General features: G+C 36.9%; 1 protein-coding gene across 8 annotated transcripts in view; it reads left to right on the forward strand.

Moving 5' to 3' along the window:
- The window catches only part of RALGPS2 (Ral GEF with PH domain and SH3 binding motif 2), a 164,375-nt gene that overhangs the window by 115,887 nt on the left and 30,428 nt on the right, over positions 1-18,060 (forward strand). For all 8 annotated transcript variants that reach the window (XM_014943459.1, XM_014943457.1, XM_014943458.1 and 5 more), the window contains 5 exons: positions 9,595-9,732; positions 10,638-10,728; positions 15,617-15,684; positions 16,352-16,487; positions 17,818-17,969. In XM_014943459.1, the coding sequence (XP_014798945.1) occupies positions 9,595-9,732; positions 10,638-10,728; positions 15,617-15,684; positions 16,352-16,487; positions 17,818-17,969 (585 nt within the window). The remainder of the gene's footprint in view (positions 1-9,594; positions 9,733-10,637; positions 10,729-15,616; positions 15,685-16,351; positions 16,488-17,817; positions 17,970-18,060) is intronic.

The following is an 18,060-nucleotide window of genomic DNA, read 5'->3' on the forward strand; positions in this document are numbered from 1 at the left end:
TAGATATTGGATTTAGTAGAAAAGTTGTTGCACCGGGTAAACTTTCAGAAGCAATGTTCTGCTTAGATTATCTATCATGATTTCATTAAAAATTTGACTGCTTAGATCTGCACTCACTGCAAGTAAATGCACAAGGTTATAGAACGTACAGAATGCTTGCAGAATGTCTTCATGGAAAGAAAGTAGGGAGACAGTGATGACTGATAGTAATTTCAAAAATATTTATATAAATTTTGGAATTTCGATTACATAAGCCTTTCTGGTGCTCTTTTATATTTACATATGTATAAATAGATGTTTAAATTGTTAAATACTATATATGTACCTGTTCATATATACACACATTTTTCAAATTAATATACACACAGATACAGCATATTTGAAAAATACAGACATATCTAACACTATTTTTGGACATTAGTGTTAGGCAGGAGTTTAGCATTAACATAGTTGTGTTAAACATTGAAAATTACATATTCAAGTAACTTTAAATTTGTAAGGAAAGCCTATAACACTGTTTGTTCTGTATTTGTGTCCCTACTTACTTGTCTTCTGAGATGAATACTTAAAATTGTTGTCACAAACATTTTTGTCCAAATAGCACACCCAATACCTTAGTGTTATCAATATAAATACCACACTGAAGTGTTTCACTCACCTTTAAAAGAAAATTTATTTCTTTTAACTTTGTGTAAAGAATTAAAATACAGTGATAAAGATCCAAAAATGTTTTTAGGGAACCTGGCGGTTTTTAGTGTTTATTTTTTTAATTATTTGAGATAATAAACAAAGGTAGCACTTAAATCTTGGGAAAAACCCCTCATTTTTCGTATCTTATTTGGTTTGTCAAGCAGATCACTCTTCCTTATCTCAGCTGTTGGTCTGGCTTTCCTTTCCAGACTGCTATTAGTGGTTGTACAAGGCCTTGTACAGTGGCCTTTGTATAGTTACAAAGAGAAATAAAGTAAAACTGGAGAAAGTTAATAGTTTTCATGCTGTTCCTGCCAAGTTTTAAATTTAAGTGCACTTGGCAATCCTGAAACAGTCCCTCTGAAGGAGAAGCAGACCAGTGCTGCTCCCTTTACATTCACATTTACAAATGGTAAGGTGACTTTTGTGTCAGGTCACTTCTTCCTGTTCTCTTACTGGCTTTAATATTATTGCTACAAATGTCTGCTCAACCTCAGAGTAAACATATGAAGTCTTTATTTTTTGACTTCGCTAAGAGCAGTGGTTACAAACTTCAAACCATGCTGTACATGCAGTCAGGAACTATATCTAGGAATCTTGATCAAATGTTCCACCATTGCTTGAAAAATACCTTTTTGTTTGACTGGCAGTTATATTGCAAGCCCTGCTTCTGCGAGGGGAAGAAAACACTTGCTTTTAACACATACTGAAAATAATTTCTTACCCTACATAAATTGAGGGAATACATAAAAGTTTGAGAATGTTTATATTGAAAAAACTATTTATGTATATTTTACTGTTAGTATGAAGTAGTAAGTGTTTTGTTGTCTGTTAGTAAATATTTTTCTTAAAACCAGAACTTGGTTAAATGTTTTGTTAATATTTCTCTGGTGAAAGTGTAACTTCTGCTTATTGGGTGTGGTGTTTTTTTTTTAAAAAAGTATCACTTTTCTCCAGAGCTAATTGTATGTATTTATTTAGTAATTTTAGACATTTAAATATTAATCACTTGAACAGTGCCCAGAGTTGGAAGTTCATTAGGTTAAATTTTCACATGAATTATGGTACACACATGTGAAACAGGTCTAAGTGTGCTTTCTAACTTGACGAGGATGAGCTGAACTAATTGTCTGAAGTTTGAAACCTCTTCACATCTAAATTATTTTTCAATACTTTTATGTTCAGTGTTTGCAGATGCAGGGAAAGTGAGTTCATGGCATATGGTTAAAGATGAAAGCATAGTACAAGTCCAGTATTTTACTGTTTTCACAGTATATAATAGCTGCTTCATAGTCTAAAAAGGTGAATAATACTTTAGTTCTGGTAGTTTTTTACGACCCTATACAGTTACTTAAATAATGAATAGCTGGGGGGTTTCCCCACAGCAGCACATTTTTCCCCTGAAATACGTTAAAACTGAAATTAGTCTTTCAAAACCAAACATTTTGCAGTGTAGCGCACCTCATGCCTTTATTTTAATATTATATGTGTTAATTTTGAACTTTTACACTTATGTGTTAAAAGTTAGAAGTTCTGTGTCTATATATGTGCTGTCAGACCATAAAATGAATTAAATGGTCTAATATAGCATAACCAAATGCAACAGCTGCATAATATTATGCCCTAGAACTCAGAAATAGTTCAAATGTCTTGTATTAAGCTGAGACATTCAGATAAGCAGGGATGAGTTCCTTCTGAGAATCTATCTGGTAGGGATATATGCTTCCATGGAAATTTTGATGTTGAAAAAATTAAACATATTGCGATGTTTCTTGGCGTGTTGGTGCATCTTAATGCCTAACTTGTTATACAAGAATAGGTTCTGAATAAGATATTTACCTGGAGTTATAATCAGCTTAGAAGGAAATGAAAATACTGTTTCAGAAATTTCCTGATGTTCTGGGCAAGCAGCTTAAAAAAACATAAACTATTTATCCAAAATATCACAGAATGATAGCCTAATATGTAAGACTTAAAAATGACACATATTAGAGTTGGGAAGTAGTTTTAGAGGTTTTTTTTTTTAATCAGACACATTATGTCCCAGATTCCCAGGTTTAGATGTGTAGGTAGTGTCATAATTGTTATGAGATAAAGTCATTGAGGCTCAGGGATCAATTTAGGCAGAACAACAGTCTCAAACCCTTCCTGCAAGTCTAGGGTTGCTTGTGGTGAGTGGGGCTGCTGAAATACCTCAATGCAGACCTTGGAAAATAAGTGAGAGGGATTGTGATTGCAGATACTATTGCTTTAAAATACATTATTTAACTCTTTATGAACTATCATGTTTTTTAAATTAGAATAGACTGTTGTTTCACTTGGTTCTGTTGTGTTTCTGTGTCACCTAGTTTTGGGTCTCAGATTTCTGTAGAAGTTGCATTCTGTATGTTCCGGTATGCTAATGTTTTACTGCTGCTGCAGGAGAAAATGTGCAATTTGCTACTATTCATAGCAACACAAACTTCATCATCTTGTCAGAAATACTCAATGCTGTGGATAGAGCTTCAATACCATTTTACATTTAGTACCATTCCTTTTTCTTCTGATTTTTTTCTTTTTCTAGACTGATCCCCATGTGAAAAAACTTTTTTTCCAAAATTGGTCTTTGATTTGTTATTTTAAAAGTGTTCCAAAAATTCCAATTTAAAAGAGCAAAATAAACCAGTAACTGTCATTTTCAACTCTGAGAAAATACTGTAACATGGGCTGTGTTAACGCCAAAAAATATTGTATTGCTTACAAATGTTAGAGTTGCAGGAATGAGGAAGTGTGGAAGCTAGTGTATATTCGGTGGTTTTTAACTTTCTACAACAAACTATTTGTTCTTTGTTGTACTGCTGTGACTCACATTCAGCAGGATGCAGGATTTGGAGACCCACAACACAGACTAGAATCTGTTCTTTCTGAGCTGCCAAAGGCTGCTTCTCCCTGGGTTCTTACAAATGAATGTAAGGGAGGTGTTGCAGATAAATGTGGATATAGGATTCCCTTTGTGTGGAGAGTGCAGTATCAGTACTTATCTTTATTAAGAATATTTATTAAAAAAATATGATCAAATGATAAATACCAACAGTGCCCCCTCTTACAAATCTCCATTTATAAACATATAAAACAATGAAGAGAAACACAGGGTTTTATTGAGAAAGTAAGTGATAATACTGAGAATAAAGATCCTCTGGGAAAGTGATAATACTGAGAATAAAGATCCTCTGAACATGATACCAGTTATCTGAAAGTTCTGTTATTGATGCTACGTGTACTTCATTTTCTCTTAAGCTCTGTCTAAGCAGCTAAAATCAATACAACCATCTAGATTCTCCTATCTCTACACAGAGTAAGTGGAGATTTTTGTGGACTTTTTTAGCTTAAAACTGGATTCATAATGTTAGAAGTAATACTGATGTGGGGAAACTCTCTTAATACAGGAGAGGTGTTCACATGAATTTTTGATATATCTTTGTACTACAGTAAGTTGCTTTACTCTGTGTAAACAAATGCTTTTCTGGTAAGTCACTCTGCCTTTGCTGAAATAACAGGATTAGTTTCAATTGTATTGACTGGGATCCAGGAATAATACATTCTCGGGTTTTGTTAGTCCCGATACATGATGGATTGAGTCAGAGAATTCTGTTTCTCTGAGGTTACCAGGAATCTGATTCCTTTTAGGAAAGGCAATCTAAAAATCTTCACGTGTTTTCAAAGTATTCCCTGAAAAAGTGTCACTTTTAAAAATGATAGATTCTTAGAATTTGTCTGCAGAAGACTTTTGTAAATCTTGTCATACTAGATATTCTGAAAACACAGCAAAATATCGTAACACTTCCAGAGTTTTTTGGTGACGTGTTTGGTAGTGCTTTTTTTTTTATGTGGGGGTTCCTGTACATTTGTTTGCAGTCGTTGTGTGGGTTTGCACCATTTTAACAGGCCAGTACAATGGAGTGGTGCATTTTGTGTTTGGAAACGTGTTATTTAGAGGCTTCAGAACTCTCTGTAAAACAGATAGTGAAGACGTTAGGCGTCTAGCGATGTTTGCTATAGGAAACTTCATTCATTTGTGTAAAAATTTTAAGGACAGACTAATAGGGCAAGCTACAAAAAAAACAAACAAAGTCAGTAAAACAATAAGTAAGACCTGATAAAGCCATATAGTTACTAACAAAAGTTTAAAGGTTCAGAATTTCCATTCTTCGAAGTAAATTCCTGTAAAACTTTTTATGGCATATTTTTCCATCGTGCTTCAGATTAATCTTGTGGCAACAGCATAATACGAATATTCCACTATTTGTTTTAAAATAAGCATTTCAATATTTGAACTCTAAAGTTGGAAGACAGTGAAGGAGAGAAAGTTAAGACCTTGCACATAGCCAGTTTATTGCTTTGAAATTATTGACTCAGCTGTTTTCATTTGTGAAAGATTTAGGAATTGTTCTAAGCAGCATAAATCAAAACCTTGGCTAATGATGAATGAACGGAGACTGGTGTCCAAAGCACACAATGTAGGCTTCAAATGGATTTTTTTGTTGTTGTTTAGAATGTTTCCTTTAATATGTAAAGAAGTACAAAAGGATAGTAAGAAAATGGGCTTGAAAACTTGGAAAGGATCCATCTTTCTTGTTTGTCAAGACTGTTCAGACTTTTTTTCCTCCCATAGCTACTACATCTTAATTAAGTTTGCTTTCTCTAACACTTTGTCTCTTCTTTTAGCATCACCCCTTTCATTCTTTCTTACTGTGTCAGACATTTCTGAGAGTTTGTTAATACAAACACATAACTTATATTCTTTTCTATTGTTCTGGATTATTTACCAAGTCAGTATGAAGAAAGGCAAAAAGTAGAAAATAATTTATTACCAACTCTTTTGTTTTTTTTCTGTACTTTTGTCTTCTGTTTATAAACAACTTTGTTTTAATCATTGACTTGCAACTTTATCCTCCCCCCTCCTTCCTCCCAAAGAACTGTAACAAAACCCTCTATTTTCAACTTAATATAATGTTGCCTTGTATGTTGCATTTTGTGTTTATGAAATGAATCTCTATTTAGACACAAACTGCCGTTCAGTGGAGGTACAGTTAACCTCCCTATCGTTCCACAAATTGTTAAAGGAAGGGATTAGTGCCTGTTACAGCAATGTCTTTGGATTTTCAGCTGCACAATTGTTTGTGCTACAAACTTTACTATATTCTGCATCAATGTATGACTCGGGTTTCTTGGTTCAGACTACTTCTACTGCTCAGAAGTACCATAAATAAAAATTTAGTTGAAACGATATACAATGATTGCTACTTACAGAAGTGCGTTGATTTACTTAGGACTTTTTACAGTGGTTTTATTGAGGTATCCATTTTCTAGTTCTAGTAATGCTAGGTCTATGCTCTGGTGTTGGGTGAGATCCAGCTTCCCTGAAATCAATAGCATTTTAGACTTTTGCTTTCTGGTAGGATCAGAATTTCAGATTAATATGTTCACAATACTCAAATTACATGCTTAGCAAAGGATCTGGTAGTACTAATTTTCTGTAACTGTAGATAACAATCTACAGAATATTTACAGCTAAACAACTGAAACATGTTCACCCCTACAACTGGAATGAGTTAGTCTCTGCTCTTAAGCAGAGTCCTTTTTAGTTCTGAGTTTCCAAAGTATAAAAAATGCCACAAAAGTGAGTTTTATATTTTACTTGTCAGGCTTAGAGAGATTTATTTCTTCACAATTGTATGTTGAGGGAGACATATGTAGAATTTGCAAATAGCTCAAAATTAAACTTGCAAGTAAAAATAACTTTAAAACTTACCACGAAAAAAAAATCTTCCAGCTGTTCTGCTTCTGTGGTAGATGGAAAATCCAGAGACCAAGTTGCTTTTTCTTCCTGTATTACCCGATGCTGTGGATTGTTAATCTGCAGTTGGAGTTGAAAACTGCTTTTGTCTTTCTCTGCTAGATCCAAGCTGCATTGAGGAATTGGGTTTCTCCATATGATAACCAAGCTAACTAATCATTTAAAAAAAAAAAAAAGGAAAAAGTAATGTTCCAGTATGTATTATTCCAGAAAAGAGAAAGAAACGTTTTTTGAAACTGTGTTTTACTCTCATATGCAGAAGTGCACTAACCAGCTACAGCTGACCCAGATTCCATATACATCACTTTTGGACAGTTTTTTTTAAACAAACACACACTCGCCTGAGACGTTCAGCCCACCTATGATGTCACCGCAAACACACTGGGAGCAGAAGAAACTCCTCCTTCGGATTTCCTATCCATACCCTCCAGAAAAGGAGGGGGTAGGGAGGCTGAGAAGTTAGGAACAAGGAAAGATTGTTTGCCAGTAGAAGGGAGGGTACCATATGGCAACAGACTGTGCAAGAGTTCAGCAGGCAATTACAAATCAAACATTTTTACTACGCTGCCTAAAGATGCCTTTCAAGTTATTACAGTACTGGACTTCATTTAGAAGAAAGATTCTTTCAGGCTGATAAAACTCGATTTGTGTTGCTGGGAATAAAAGGGGCAGCCTGGCTGGATACAACAGGAAAAATGAACCATTTATAGTCTAGAAGAATGTTCAACAGAATGTCGCATTCAATTCTTGACATTCAGTTAATAAGAAACAGTTCCAGTTGTTAAACACATGAAGTCTCCGATACATGTGGAAAATGTTAAAACTGTACTTGTGATGGTTTTGGGTAGGTATCAGAATATTTGATAACATCTGACTGGTGTTAGAAGTAGCAAAAGACACAGAGATATGCCCTGCGAGGAACGCAGAATACTGGTTTCAGTTCTGCCAATAGTCAGCCAGCACTTAAGTGCATTCAATTTGCTTTCATTGATTTTTTTCAGTTTCTTCACAAAGGACGTGCCAATTACATTTGAAAGAGAATTACCCTAGTATGCTTTCAAAATAATTTTAGACCTCATAGAATTGCATTGAATAATTTTATAGAACAGTTCTCTACAGAAGAGCTCCTGATTTAGCTAAAAGAAAAAAAGCAGTGCTTAATTGAGCAAGTAATTCAGAAATCCTACAAATACATTAGTTTATAAAGTCCTGCATAATATTGCAGGTGCCTGTTCATAGTGAATTTCCTAATTATAATTAGTAAGTATGATTTATTTCTTTCTCTGGAAGATTGAGCAGGTTTGGAATTTTTAAGGCCTATTTGGACATTGCTTAGCAATGTTAGGTTTGGGACAAGCTTATGCAGTCTAGATAGTCACATTTAATTGCTATGCTATCTGATGTTTCTGATTATTCTTTCTATTTTTTAATAAACCAATTCTAGCAGAACAGAAAATTGAGAAATTTAGTAGTGTATCAGGTCATGTGTAATACCTTTTTATTCACTTTTTTATATGTCACCTTTGAACCACAAGTATTTTAATTTGTTTCTGTGTGTGTGCACACACACGCGTGCATGTGTTGATTTTGGAGTGATGCCCAGAGTTTCCCAACTCACATTTGAGGGCTGTGCTGCTGAGGTGCTATACAAACACAACTGCTGTTCTTGTGAGGTTGTATTAATGGTCTTCCACCTGTAAAACCAAACTTCTTGTTATGATTTTGGTTATACAAGGCTGAGAGGTGAAGCAAAATGTAATTTTAGAAATTCCCTGTTACTGAAATAAGTTTCTTAAAAATATTGTTTAAGTTTGTACATTATTTTTTTTATTTGAATATCTTGTGGAAGATGCAGGGGATGAAGAGAAACTCCTTTTAATAGCAGAGTTGGGCAGGATATGTTTCATTTAGATGAGACAAAAATAATTAGTCTTTGGGTGAAGTTCAAGAAATGGAGTTGCATTTAGAATTAAAATAAGTGGTTTATCTACAGCATTAGCATCTAAAGAGGAGGATTATCCTCTCTGCATGATTAAGGGATTAAAGAGTAGTAAAGTTACAGTGGTGGTGGGGAAGAAAGCAGGTAGGAGACCAGAAGGCTGCTCTTGGATCTTTAGAGTTGTGATTAATACGAACTGTAGGATTTGTACTGCATTTCAGTCTGAGTGCACTTCTTGCCTACTTTTCCCATGTTGCTGCAAGTTGAGTTTGAGTTTCTATTCAGCCTGAAGAGTTATAAATAATATGATTTTTCCTTCTGTTGTTTAATAGCTGAACTAGAGAAATGAACTAGAGTCTAGTAGTAACTTTTCCCATGTTGCTGCAAAGTTGAGTTTAGTTTCTATTCAGCTTGAAGAGTTATAAATAATACGATTTTTCCTTCTGTTGTTTAATAGCCGAACTAGAGAAATGAACTAGAGTCTAGTAGTAGACTTCCTAAAATCATTAGTAATTTTGATCATGTATTTTACCATTGTGTGTTTAGTATGTTTCGTGTTTGTCAAGGGAATAATTGCTTGGTGATATGGTAGAAGATTAGATTCACGAGTAGTTGTGCATGTCCTTGTAATAACTTTAGAAATTAGACTTAGAAATAATGACACTGTTAAAGATGAAGTCAGCCTGTACATTCCTGGTATGATGCAGGAGTAAAGGATCCTCTCTGCCTCCCACTGTGATTTGTTGTATAGAGAATGAAAGCTTGCACATAGAAATTTAGCTGTACTTGTACCCTCAGTATCTACAAATCCAGCTGAGATAAGGTTGACAAAACTAAGGATTAAGTTATTGAGAAGAGTGCAAATTCAATCCCAGACAAGGATGGCACAGTGGTGTATTTCCCTGTACATCCAAGCATTATTACTGTTTTACTCTGAGGTCTGAAGGCTCTTGGAGATCTTGTTGAAATGATTTCTCAGGTAAATCCAAAATACTCTTCTAAGTCAATGCTGCATTCAACCAGTATGCACATTAGTCAATGAAAGCAAAACTTCTTCAAAATACTTGTTATGGGGTTTTTCTGCTAAATGTGAGACACTAAATAAAGTTTTTATTCTAATCTTATTCAGGTATTTATCTGTCAGACTTGACATATATTGACTCTGCCTACCCATCAACTGGGAGCATCCTGGAAAGCGAGCAAAGAACAAATTTAATGAACAACATTCTTCGAATTATTTCAGATTTACAGCAGTCGTGTGAATATGGTAAGCTAGTGTGTAAATATTGCAGTATTAAGAACAATTTAAAAAGCTTTAATATTTGTCTTCTGTAATACAATGTAAGGAAGGCCCAACACATTTGAATGCCATTAAGGCCCTCCCTCACCCTCTCAGCCCAAAAGTCTGTTTATTCTGGTGTTGTTGGTTATGAAAGAGCATCAGCATGAGGAGACATAATAAAATTACCCTTTTCTTATATCACATGCATTTTTGCAGTACATATTTTCTGGTTAAAAATATGGAATACATTGTACTAAACAGTAGTTTTACTACTACGTTTTAATCTTGTATCCCTGTATTTGATAGTTTTATGACTGTGAATTCTAAAAATAGTAGGACTTCTTTTGAAGTAGTACTTTTACTGGAGATAACAAAGTATATTCAGCTTGTCTTCTGTACATTTATAGTTCTGTTCATAGGTCAGATAATGTATTTTTTCTTCAAAGGTTACCTCACAATCCTCTTCAAGTTCTAGTAAAGTTGTAAGGCTGCATTAGTGATGGTGGAATGTGAATTAGCGCAGGATTGTGGCTTCACTGGAGCTCGATATATTGAGAATGTGGGTTGTGAAGGAGTCCTCAGATACAACCCTCCAGGTTTGGGACTTCAGTTTGACCAGGGGCACACTCTCACTTTTCCCTTACATGTGCTCTGATAAGTGGAGCAGCTCTAGGGGGATACAGACCTGGCTTTATGGATGTGGGGAATGTCAGCTCAACTCATGAGAATTGCTGTGAAGGACAAAAACTTCAACATCAGTAGGGACTGTAGTTTGTACCTTCATCTCACATAGAAAGGCAAGAGATCTGATTCTGTTTAAATAGTTTCTGGAAAATTACTTTGCTTACCAATGAATGGTACAGTGGTAATTAATGTCATCTGTTCTCCAGATATTCCTCTGTTGCCTCATGTCCAAAAATACTTAAACTCAGTTCAATACATAGAAGAACTACAGAAGTTTGTAGAAGATGACAACTACAAGTAAGTATGAAAGCCTGTAACTGATTGTAACTCATTAGAACGTAACTTTTATAACACAAAGCCTGCCACTTTTAAGATTGCACTTGTATCAGGGGACTATGTGTATCGGATGCACCGGTTGCAAGTTGCAACTGGTAGAGAGGTTACAGCAGGGTCCTGTGCTCAAGACAATTTCAGCCCACTGGATGCATATCTTCTTCCTTTTCTATGCCAGACTGCATCAAGCCCCGCTTTCAGGTCTGTTCAGTTTTTGATGTGATCTGCAGACCCCTTAGAGTGTTTGCTGATGAAGACGCCATACTTCCAGCTCACATGTAACACTGTTCAGTCAATAAGATGGATCCCATGATTGGAGACAGCTTATGTCATTTTTTCATCAGAACAAAGTTCATCTGTGTGTCCATTCCCAAGTTCTTACTGACTGTGACTTAAAGCTTTAACTTTCACATATATTTCACTTCCATTTTATACATTTTTTTCTTTGATTAGGGTTACAGTGTGAGTGAAATGTAAACACTTGATTTTTGAGAGGCAAAATATTGTCCATGTCCCCCCCAATTCTTCCCAGCATACCACCTGAAACAGAGGTTTTCACTTCTTTAATTAAAAGATTACTGTATTAAGTGATTTGGCAACTAGCAAAACTGGGGGATGGAAGGCTCTGGCATGAGACATGAACAAGCCCTGAGGATAGGAATAAACCTAAAGCAAATCTGTTGCACATGGAGACTTTTGTTCATTGGCTGATCTGCTTGAGGAGGTTCCCCACCCATTCCCATCCTGCCTGCCTGGGAAGTCTGTCACCTCAGTTGTGTTGAATTGGTTGCTTGTGTAGCTGTATTTGAATGGTGGGAGGGGTGTGCACACTAGAGGAACAGATAGGATTTGCCATTTAATAGTCCTAACTTGGATTTACTAAAAGGCAGCAGATGGGGACCCCTCAGTTTATGTCAAAGAACAGTTAGTGAGGGCCCAGACACTCTTCCCTTCTAAGATTTGTAAATTGTTCTCTGTGGTTTTGTATGCAAACATACAGCTTTACCTTTGTGCTGAAATGTTCTGTAGCCTGATTTTGAAAGTATTGCTTGCTTATCACTGAGAGTAAAGGGTCCCTTCCAACCATGAAGATTCTGTGATTTGAAGGGTAAAAAAGAGCAACCTGTATCCCAAACCCAAGTTTCTTCACTGCAGTATCCACTTCTTAGTAGCGTATTGTTTTCATTAATTCCATGCTCCACCTTCCTCCGCCTTCACTGGGCAGGACTCACTACCAGTGGGAATTTTATTGCTGAAGGAGTTATCTTCTCTCCAGCCTGTGCAACCCATGTTTTGATAGCAGGGAAATTAATGGAGACAATTGCACGTAAACATGGCCACTCTTCAGAAAGTCTGGTTTTACACCTCTGGATTTTGTATGTCTCCAGACTGAATCTTTTATGGGGAAGGGGTATATTTTGAAGAACCATTCTTACTATAAGTGAGTATTTTCCTTTTTATTCTCTAAGGTGTCTGCAAAAAGGCTGAAGTTAAGAGAACAGCAATTGTGGCTTGAATACATGATTTTTCTTCCTAAAGGATTTTATTTTATTAAATTTTAAAATTGTAATGAGTCATTGCTAAACTGCCCAGGGATCGGAGGGAGAGGAGCTGTCAACACTTGAGCAACCTGCTCTAGTGGGAGGTGTCCCTGCCCATGGCAGGGGGGTTGGAACTCGACTTCCAACCCTAACCATTCTATGAACTTCAAACTTTTTTTTTCCCAAAATTAAGTGGATGCTTTTCCAACCCTGCTAATTTCAAAGTTTCTAGTTCTGCAAACTGTGTGGACAAGACATGCTTGATCTTCCTGGAGTTCTCTGCTCCTGGAGTCTGCCCTCTTTGTGGTACTGTTGGAAATAGCATTTAAAAGTGCCTGTTATAGGAAAAAAACAACACCTTGAATTATGGATGAAGTCAAATTGATAATGTATTTTCCAAAACACAAATTAAGGATTTTTGGCTTTTAGACCTGTGAAGACAAAAGGCTTGGCCCAGCACACTGGTGCATTTTATAGAAAATGTAAAAGTATGAAGAGTAGCAAGTGTAAATATTTTAGCCAAGGTGAGGGTAGCAGTTGTATACTTTTTATTCTTTGCAATTTTTACACTAGAGTAGCAGTATTGTCACTGAGCTTCATGTTTGTCAGCAGTCCCAGGGCTGTGTAGATAGGCTTCTGAGTAGCTGTTTTCCCTAGACGGTGGTGCCAACACTGAACAATGACCTCTCCCCCTGGTCCTTCCACAGTGTGACTTTGTCACACTTTTTAAACAGCTGATGTTGAGCTGTTGCTCACAGAGGGTGAAGGTGGCCACCGGTGGCTGTTTGGCCCTTTGTGGCTGGCCGTAACACTGTTCAGTCAATAAGATGGATCCCATGATTGGAGACAGCTTATGTCATTTTTTCATCAGAACAAAGTTCATCTGTGTGTCCATTCCCAAGTTCTTACTGACTGTGACTTAAAGCTTTAACTTTCACATATATTTCACTTCCATTTTATACATTTTTTTCTTTGATTAGGGTTACAGTGTGAGTGAAATGTAAACACTTGATTTTTGAGAGGCAAAATATTGTCCATGTCCCCCCCAATTCTTCCCAGCATACCACCTGAAACAGAGGTTTTCACTTCTTTAATTAAAAGATTACTGTATTAAGTGATTTGGCAACTAGCAAAACTGGGGGATGGAAGGCTCTGGCATGAGACATGAACAAGCCCTGAGGATAGGAATAAACCTAAAGCAAATCTGTTGCACAAGGAGACTTTTGTTCATTGGCTGATCTGCTTGAGGAGGTTCCCCACCCATTCCCATCCTGCCTGCCTGGGAAGTCTGTCACCTCAGTTGTGTTGAATTGGTTGCTTGTGTAGCTGTATTTGAATGGTGGGAGGGGTGTGCACACTAGAGGAACAGATAGGATTTGCCATTTAATAGTCCTAACTTGGATTTACTAAAAGGCAGCAGATGGGGACCCCTCAGTTTATGTCAAAGAACAGTTAGTGAGGGCCCAGACACTCTTCCCTTCTAAGATTTGTAAATTGTTCTCTGTGGTTTTGTATGCAAGCATATGGCTTTACCTTTGTGCTGAAATGTTCTGTAGCCTGATTTTGAAAGTATTGCTTGCTTATCACTGAGAGTAAAGGGTCCCTTCCAACCATGAAGATTCTGTGATTTGAAGGCTAAAAAAGAGCAACCTGTATCCCAAACCCAAGTTTCTTCACTGCAGTAGCTGCTTCTTAGTAGCGTATTGTTTTCATTAATTCCATGCTCCACCTTCCTCCGCCTTCACTGGGCAGGACTCACTACCAGTGGGAATTTTATTGCTGAAGGAGTTATCTTCTCTCCAGCCTGTGCAACCCATGTTTTGATAGCAGGGAAATTAATGGAGACAATTGCACGTAAACATGGCTACTCTTCAGAAAGTCTGGTTTTACACCTCTGGATTTTGTATGTCTCCAGACTGAATCTTTTATGGGGAAGGGGTATATTTTGAAGAACCATTCTTACTATAAGTGAGTATTTTCCTTTTTATTCTTTAAGGTATCTGCAAAAAGGCTGAAGTTAAGAGAACAGCAATTGTGGCTTGAATACATGATTTTTCTTCCTAAAGGATTTTATTTTATTTTATTTTTTAAAAGTAAATTTTAAAATTTTAATGAGTCATTGCTAAACTGCCCAGGGATCGGAGGGAGAGGAGCTGTCAACACTTGAGCAACCTGCTCTAGTGGGAGGTGTCCCTGCCCATGAGAGGGAGAGGAGCTGTCAAACTTCAAACTATTTTTCCCAAAATTAAGTGGATGCTTTTCCATTCCAACCCTAACCATTCTATGAACTTCAAACTTTTTTTTTCCCAAAATTAAGTGGATGCTTTTCCAACCCTGCTAATTTCAAAGTTTCTAGTTCTGCAAACTGTGTGGACAAGACATGCTTGATCTTCCTGGAGTTCTCTGCTCCTGGAGTCTGCCCTCTTTGTGGTACTGTTGGAAATAGCATTTAAAAGTGCCTGTTATAGGAAAAAAACAACACCTTGAATTATGGATGAAGTCAAATTGATAATGTATTTTCCAAAACACAAATTAAGGATTTTTGGCTTTTAGACCTGTGAAGACAAAAGGCTTGGCCCGGCACACTACTGCATTTTATAGAAAATGTAAAAGTATGAAGAGTAGCAAGTGTAAATATTTTAGCCAAGGTGAGGGTAGCAGTTGTATACTTTTTATTCTTTGCAATTTTTACACTAGAGTAGCAGTATTGTCACTGAGCTTCATGTTTCTGTCAGCAGCCCCAGGGCTGTGTAGATAGGCTTCTGAGTAGCTGTTTTCCCTAGACGGTGGTGCCAACACTGAACAATGACCTCTCCCCCTGGTCCTTCCACAGTGTGACTTTGTCACACTTTTTAAACAGCTGATGTTGAGCTGTTGCTCACAGAGGGTGAAGGTGGCCACCGGTGGCTGTTTGGCCCTTTGTGGCTTGCCCAAGCCAGGTTGCAGGGCTGTGCTGTAGCCAAGGTTTTGCTGGTGAGTCTGGTCCTCCATCAGCATGGTGTTGCAACCTGCCCTGGTCTCTACGAACCAAAGCAATAGACTCATTTACAACATTATGCCCTACCATGTTATTTTTTGAATCCTGGGTCCTGTTGTAGTAGTAGGGTTTTTTCCACCCCCAAATAAGAATGTTTGGAAATAGCGTGTGTTAAAGACAACTATGCATGGTATGTATTAACTATATCGTGTTTCTTGCCATTATAGAAACAGGCAGTTTTCCATTGTAAATTTAAATTATTTTTTTCAAAAACTTACTTTTATATGCTTCTATATTTCCTGATAAAGTAATTTTTAATGCTTCTTTAATGCAGACTTTCATTAAAGATAGAACCAGGGACCAGCACCCCCCACTCTGCTGCTTCCAGAGAAGATTTAGTAGGTAAATGCTTAATAAATATGAGAAGACTTGAGGTTGTCAAATGCATTATTTTTGAGTTGTGAACATGAAAAATATTTGCCTGAGGCTAATAAAGAAGTGTGAAGTGTAAACACTGTATATTTGTAATGAAAAGTCTAAAGGCCATCTGTAAAGAAATTCTTCCAAGGAATTGAGTCAGTGTTTTAGGTTCTTGTATGTATTGTGGCACTAACTTGTTAGTGTCATTTGGGGTGAAGAGCTATTAAATATTCATTCTTTGTTGTGTCTAGACAGAAGGGCCTTCATATAAACTTTTCATGGTATAATATGCTTCCAGAAATTTACATTATTTTTGATGGTTGCCAAAAGTGGTTGAAGGCAGGAGTTTCAAAACATAGAATCAGTGGGACCTGTTTAATGCCAATGTAACTAATGCAACAAACTTTAGGGCTGACAAAATACTTGTAACTAGATGATCTATTTGAAATAAGTGTGTTTATTATTAATCCTGTGCAAAAAAAAACTTATAGTTTTTTTTAATTATCAATATATCAATGAGTTTTATTACAGGCAATCTCTTACAAATTGAGTTTAGGAATTTTTGTGCAACTCTCTCATAATTTTCTGAGAAAGTAACCCTGACAGTAATTGTAAAGTTACTTAGGAGTAATGTCTTTTTTGTTCCCAGGCTCTGAAGTCGGAGCGTCTCCACAAAGCGGACGGAAGAACGTTGCAGCTGAAGGAGCCTTGTTACCACCAACACCCCCTTCACCTAGGAACCTGATACCACATGGGCATAGGAAATGTCACAGTCTGGGATACAAGTCAGCATTTTGTTTAACTTTAGAATCCTAAGCTTTGTGATACATCATCTTTCAATAAAAAAGCTTTGCTTTTAAAACATAGCATGAATTGCACACAGTTCACTTAGAGACCAATTTGTGGCAAGAGACCAAGCTCAGGACTATAATGGTTGTATCCCAACCAAAGAGAATTGGTCAAAATAGGAGGACTGTGTGGCTGTTAGGATGATAAGAATAGCCAGTGAGTTAGTGAAAATAGCCTCTTTCTGAATGACAGAACTATCCCTTATAGCAACTAAATGCCAGTGCAATTCATTCAAATACCCTACCATAAAAAAGACATTGAGGTGCTGGAGCGGGTCCAGAGAAGGGCGACAAAGATGGTGAGGGGTCTGGAGAATAAGTCTTATGAGGAGAGGCTGAGGGAACTGGGGTTATTCAGCCTGGAGAAGAGGAGGCTGAGGGGAGACCTTATTGCTCTCTACAACTACCTGAAAGGAGGGTGTAGAGAGATGGGGGTCGGTCTCTTTTCTCAAGTCACAGGCGACAGGACAAGAGGAAATGGCCTCAAGTTGCGCCAGGGGAGGTTCAGGCTGGATATTAGGAAAAATTTTTTCACTGAAAGGGTTCTCAGACATTGGAATGGGCTGCCCAGGGAGGTGGTTGAGGCACCATCCCTGGAGGTGTTCAAAAGACGGGTTGATGTAGTGCTGGGAGGTATGGTTTAGTGATGATGCTCCTTGTTTGTTGTGTGGGTGTCTATTTTTGTCAGTTAGGTTGACGGTTGGACAAGATGATCTTTAAGGTCCCTTCCAACCTAGAAGATTCTGTGATTCTGTGATATAATTGCTGTATTGGTATTTTTATGATGAGACCTCCTTTGTAGACTTTCATGTAACTTTGTATAATAATGGTTTCAGGCTTTATCTATATAGATGTACTTCTAATTGATATCTTGATCATTATATCATCAAGTATCTTGCCATCTTTTCAAAATGCAAGACTGTAGCTATAGAGTAATTCATCTGTAAGTTTACCTTTAAGGAGCTAGAATGCAATTCAAAGTTCAGTTATGTGTTATAGTAAGACAAAAATACCTTAAAAATATTGAAAGTAATTTTTAAAGTACTCCTGACTTTCTCTTCACTCCAAATGCTGTGCAGTTTTAAGGCTAGCAATTTCTGTAGATAATATAGTTTGTACACAGTTGCTTATGACTTGGGCCGTGGTTTAGTTTGGTATCTGGAACACACTGCATGCAATCCTTCAGGGTGTTAAAGTGTCAGCTTTTGAAATAAAAGATAATGTATCAAAGATAATGTTCTAATAGTCTTATCCTGTTCCTTTCTAGTTTCATACACAAAATGAATACAACTGAATTTAAAAGCGCAACATTCCCCAACGCAGGACCAAGACACCTACTGGATGACAGCGTCATGGAACCTCATGTCCCATCCCGAGGGCAAGCAGAGAGCTCCACCCTCTCTAGTGGAATTTCAATAGGTAGGAACTGTAAACACACCTGTGCAGTCCATGGTCTTTTAATAAAGATTTTTAGCATGGTTAGTTGGCAATTGTACAAGCAATGAGTCGT

Source organism: Calidris pugnax, unplaced genomic scaffold, assembly GCF_001431845.1.
Source record: "Calidris pugnax isolate Ruff unplaced genomic scaffold, ASM143184v1 scaffold63, whole genome shotgun sequence".
NCBI classification, from domain to species: Eukaryota; Metazoa; Chordata; class Aves; order Charadriiformes; family Scolopacidae; genus Calidris; species Calidris pugnax.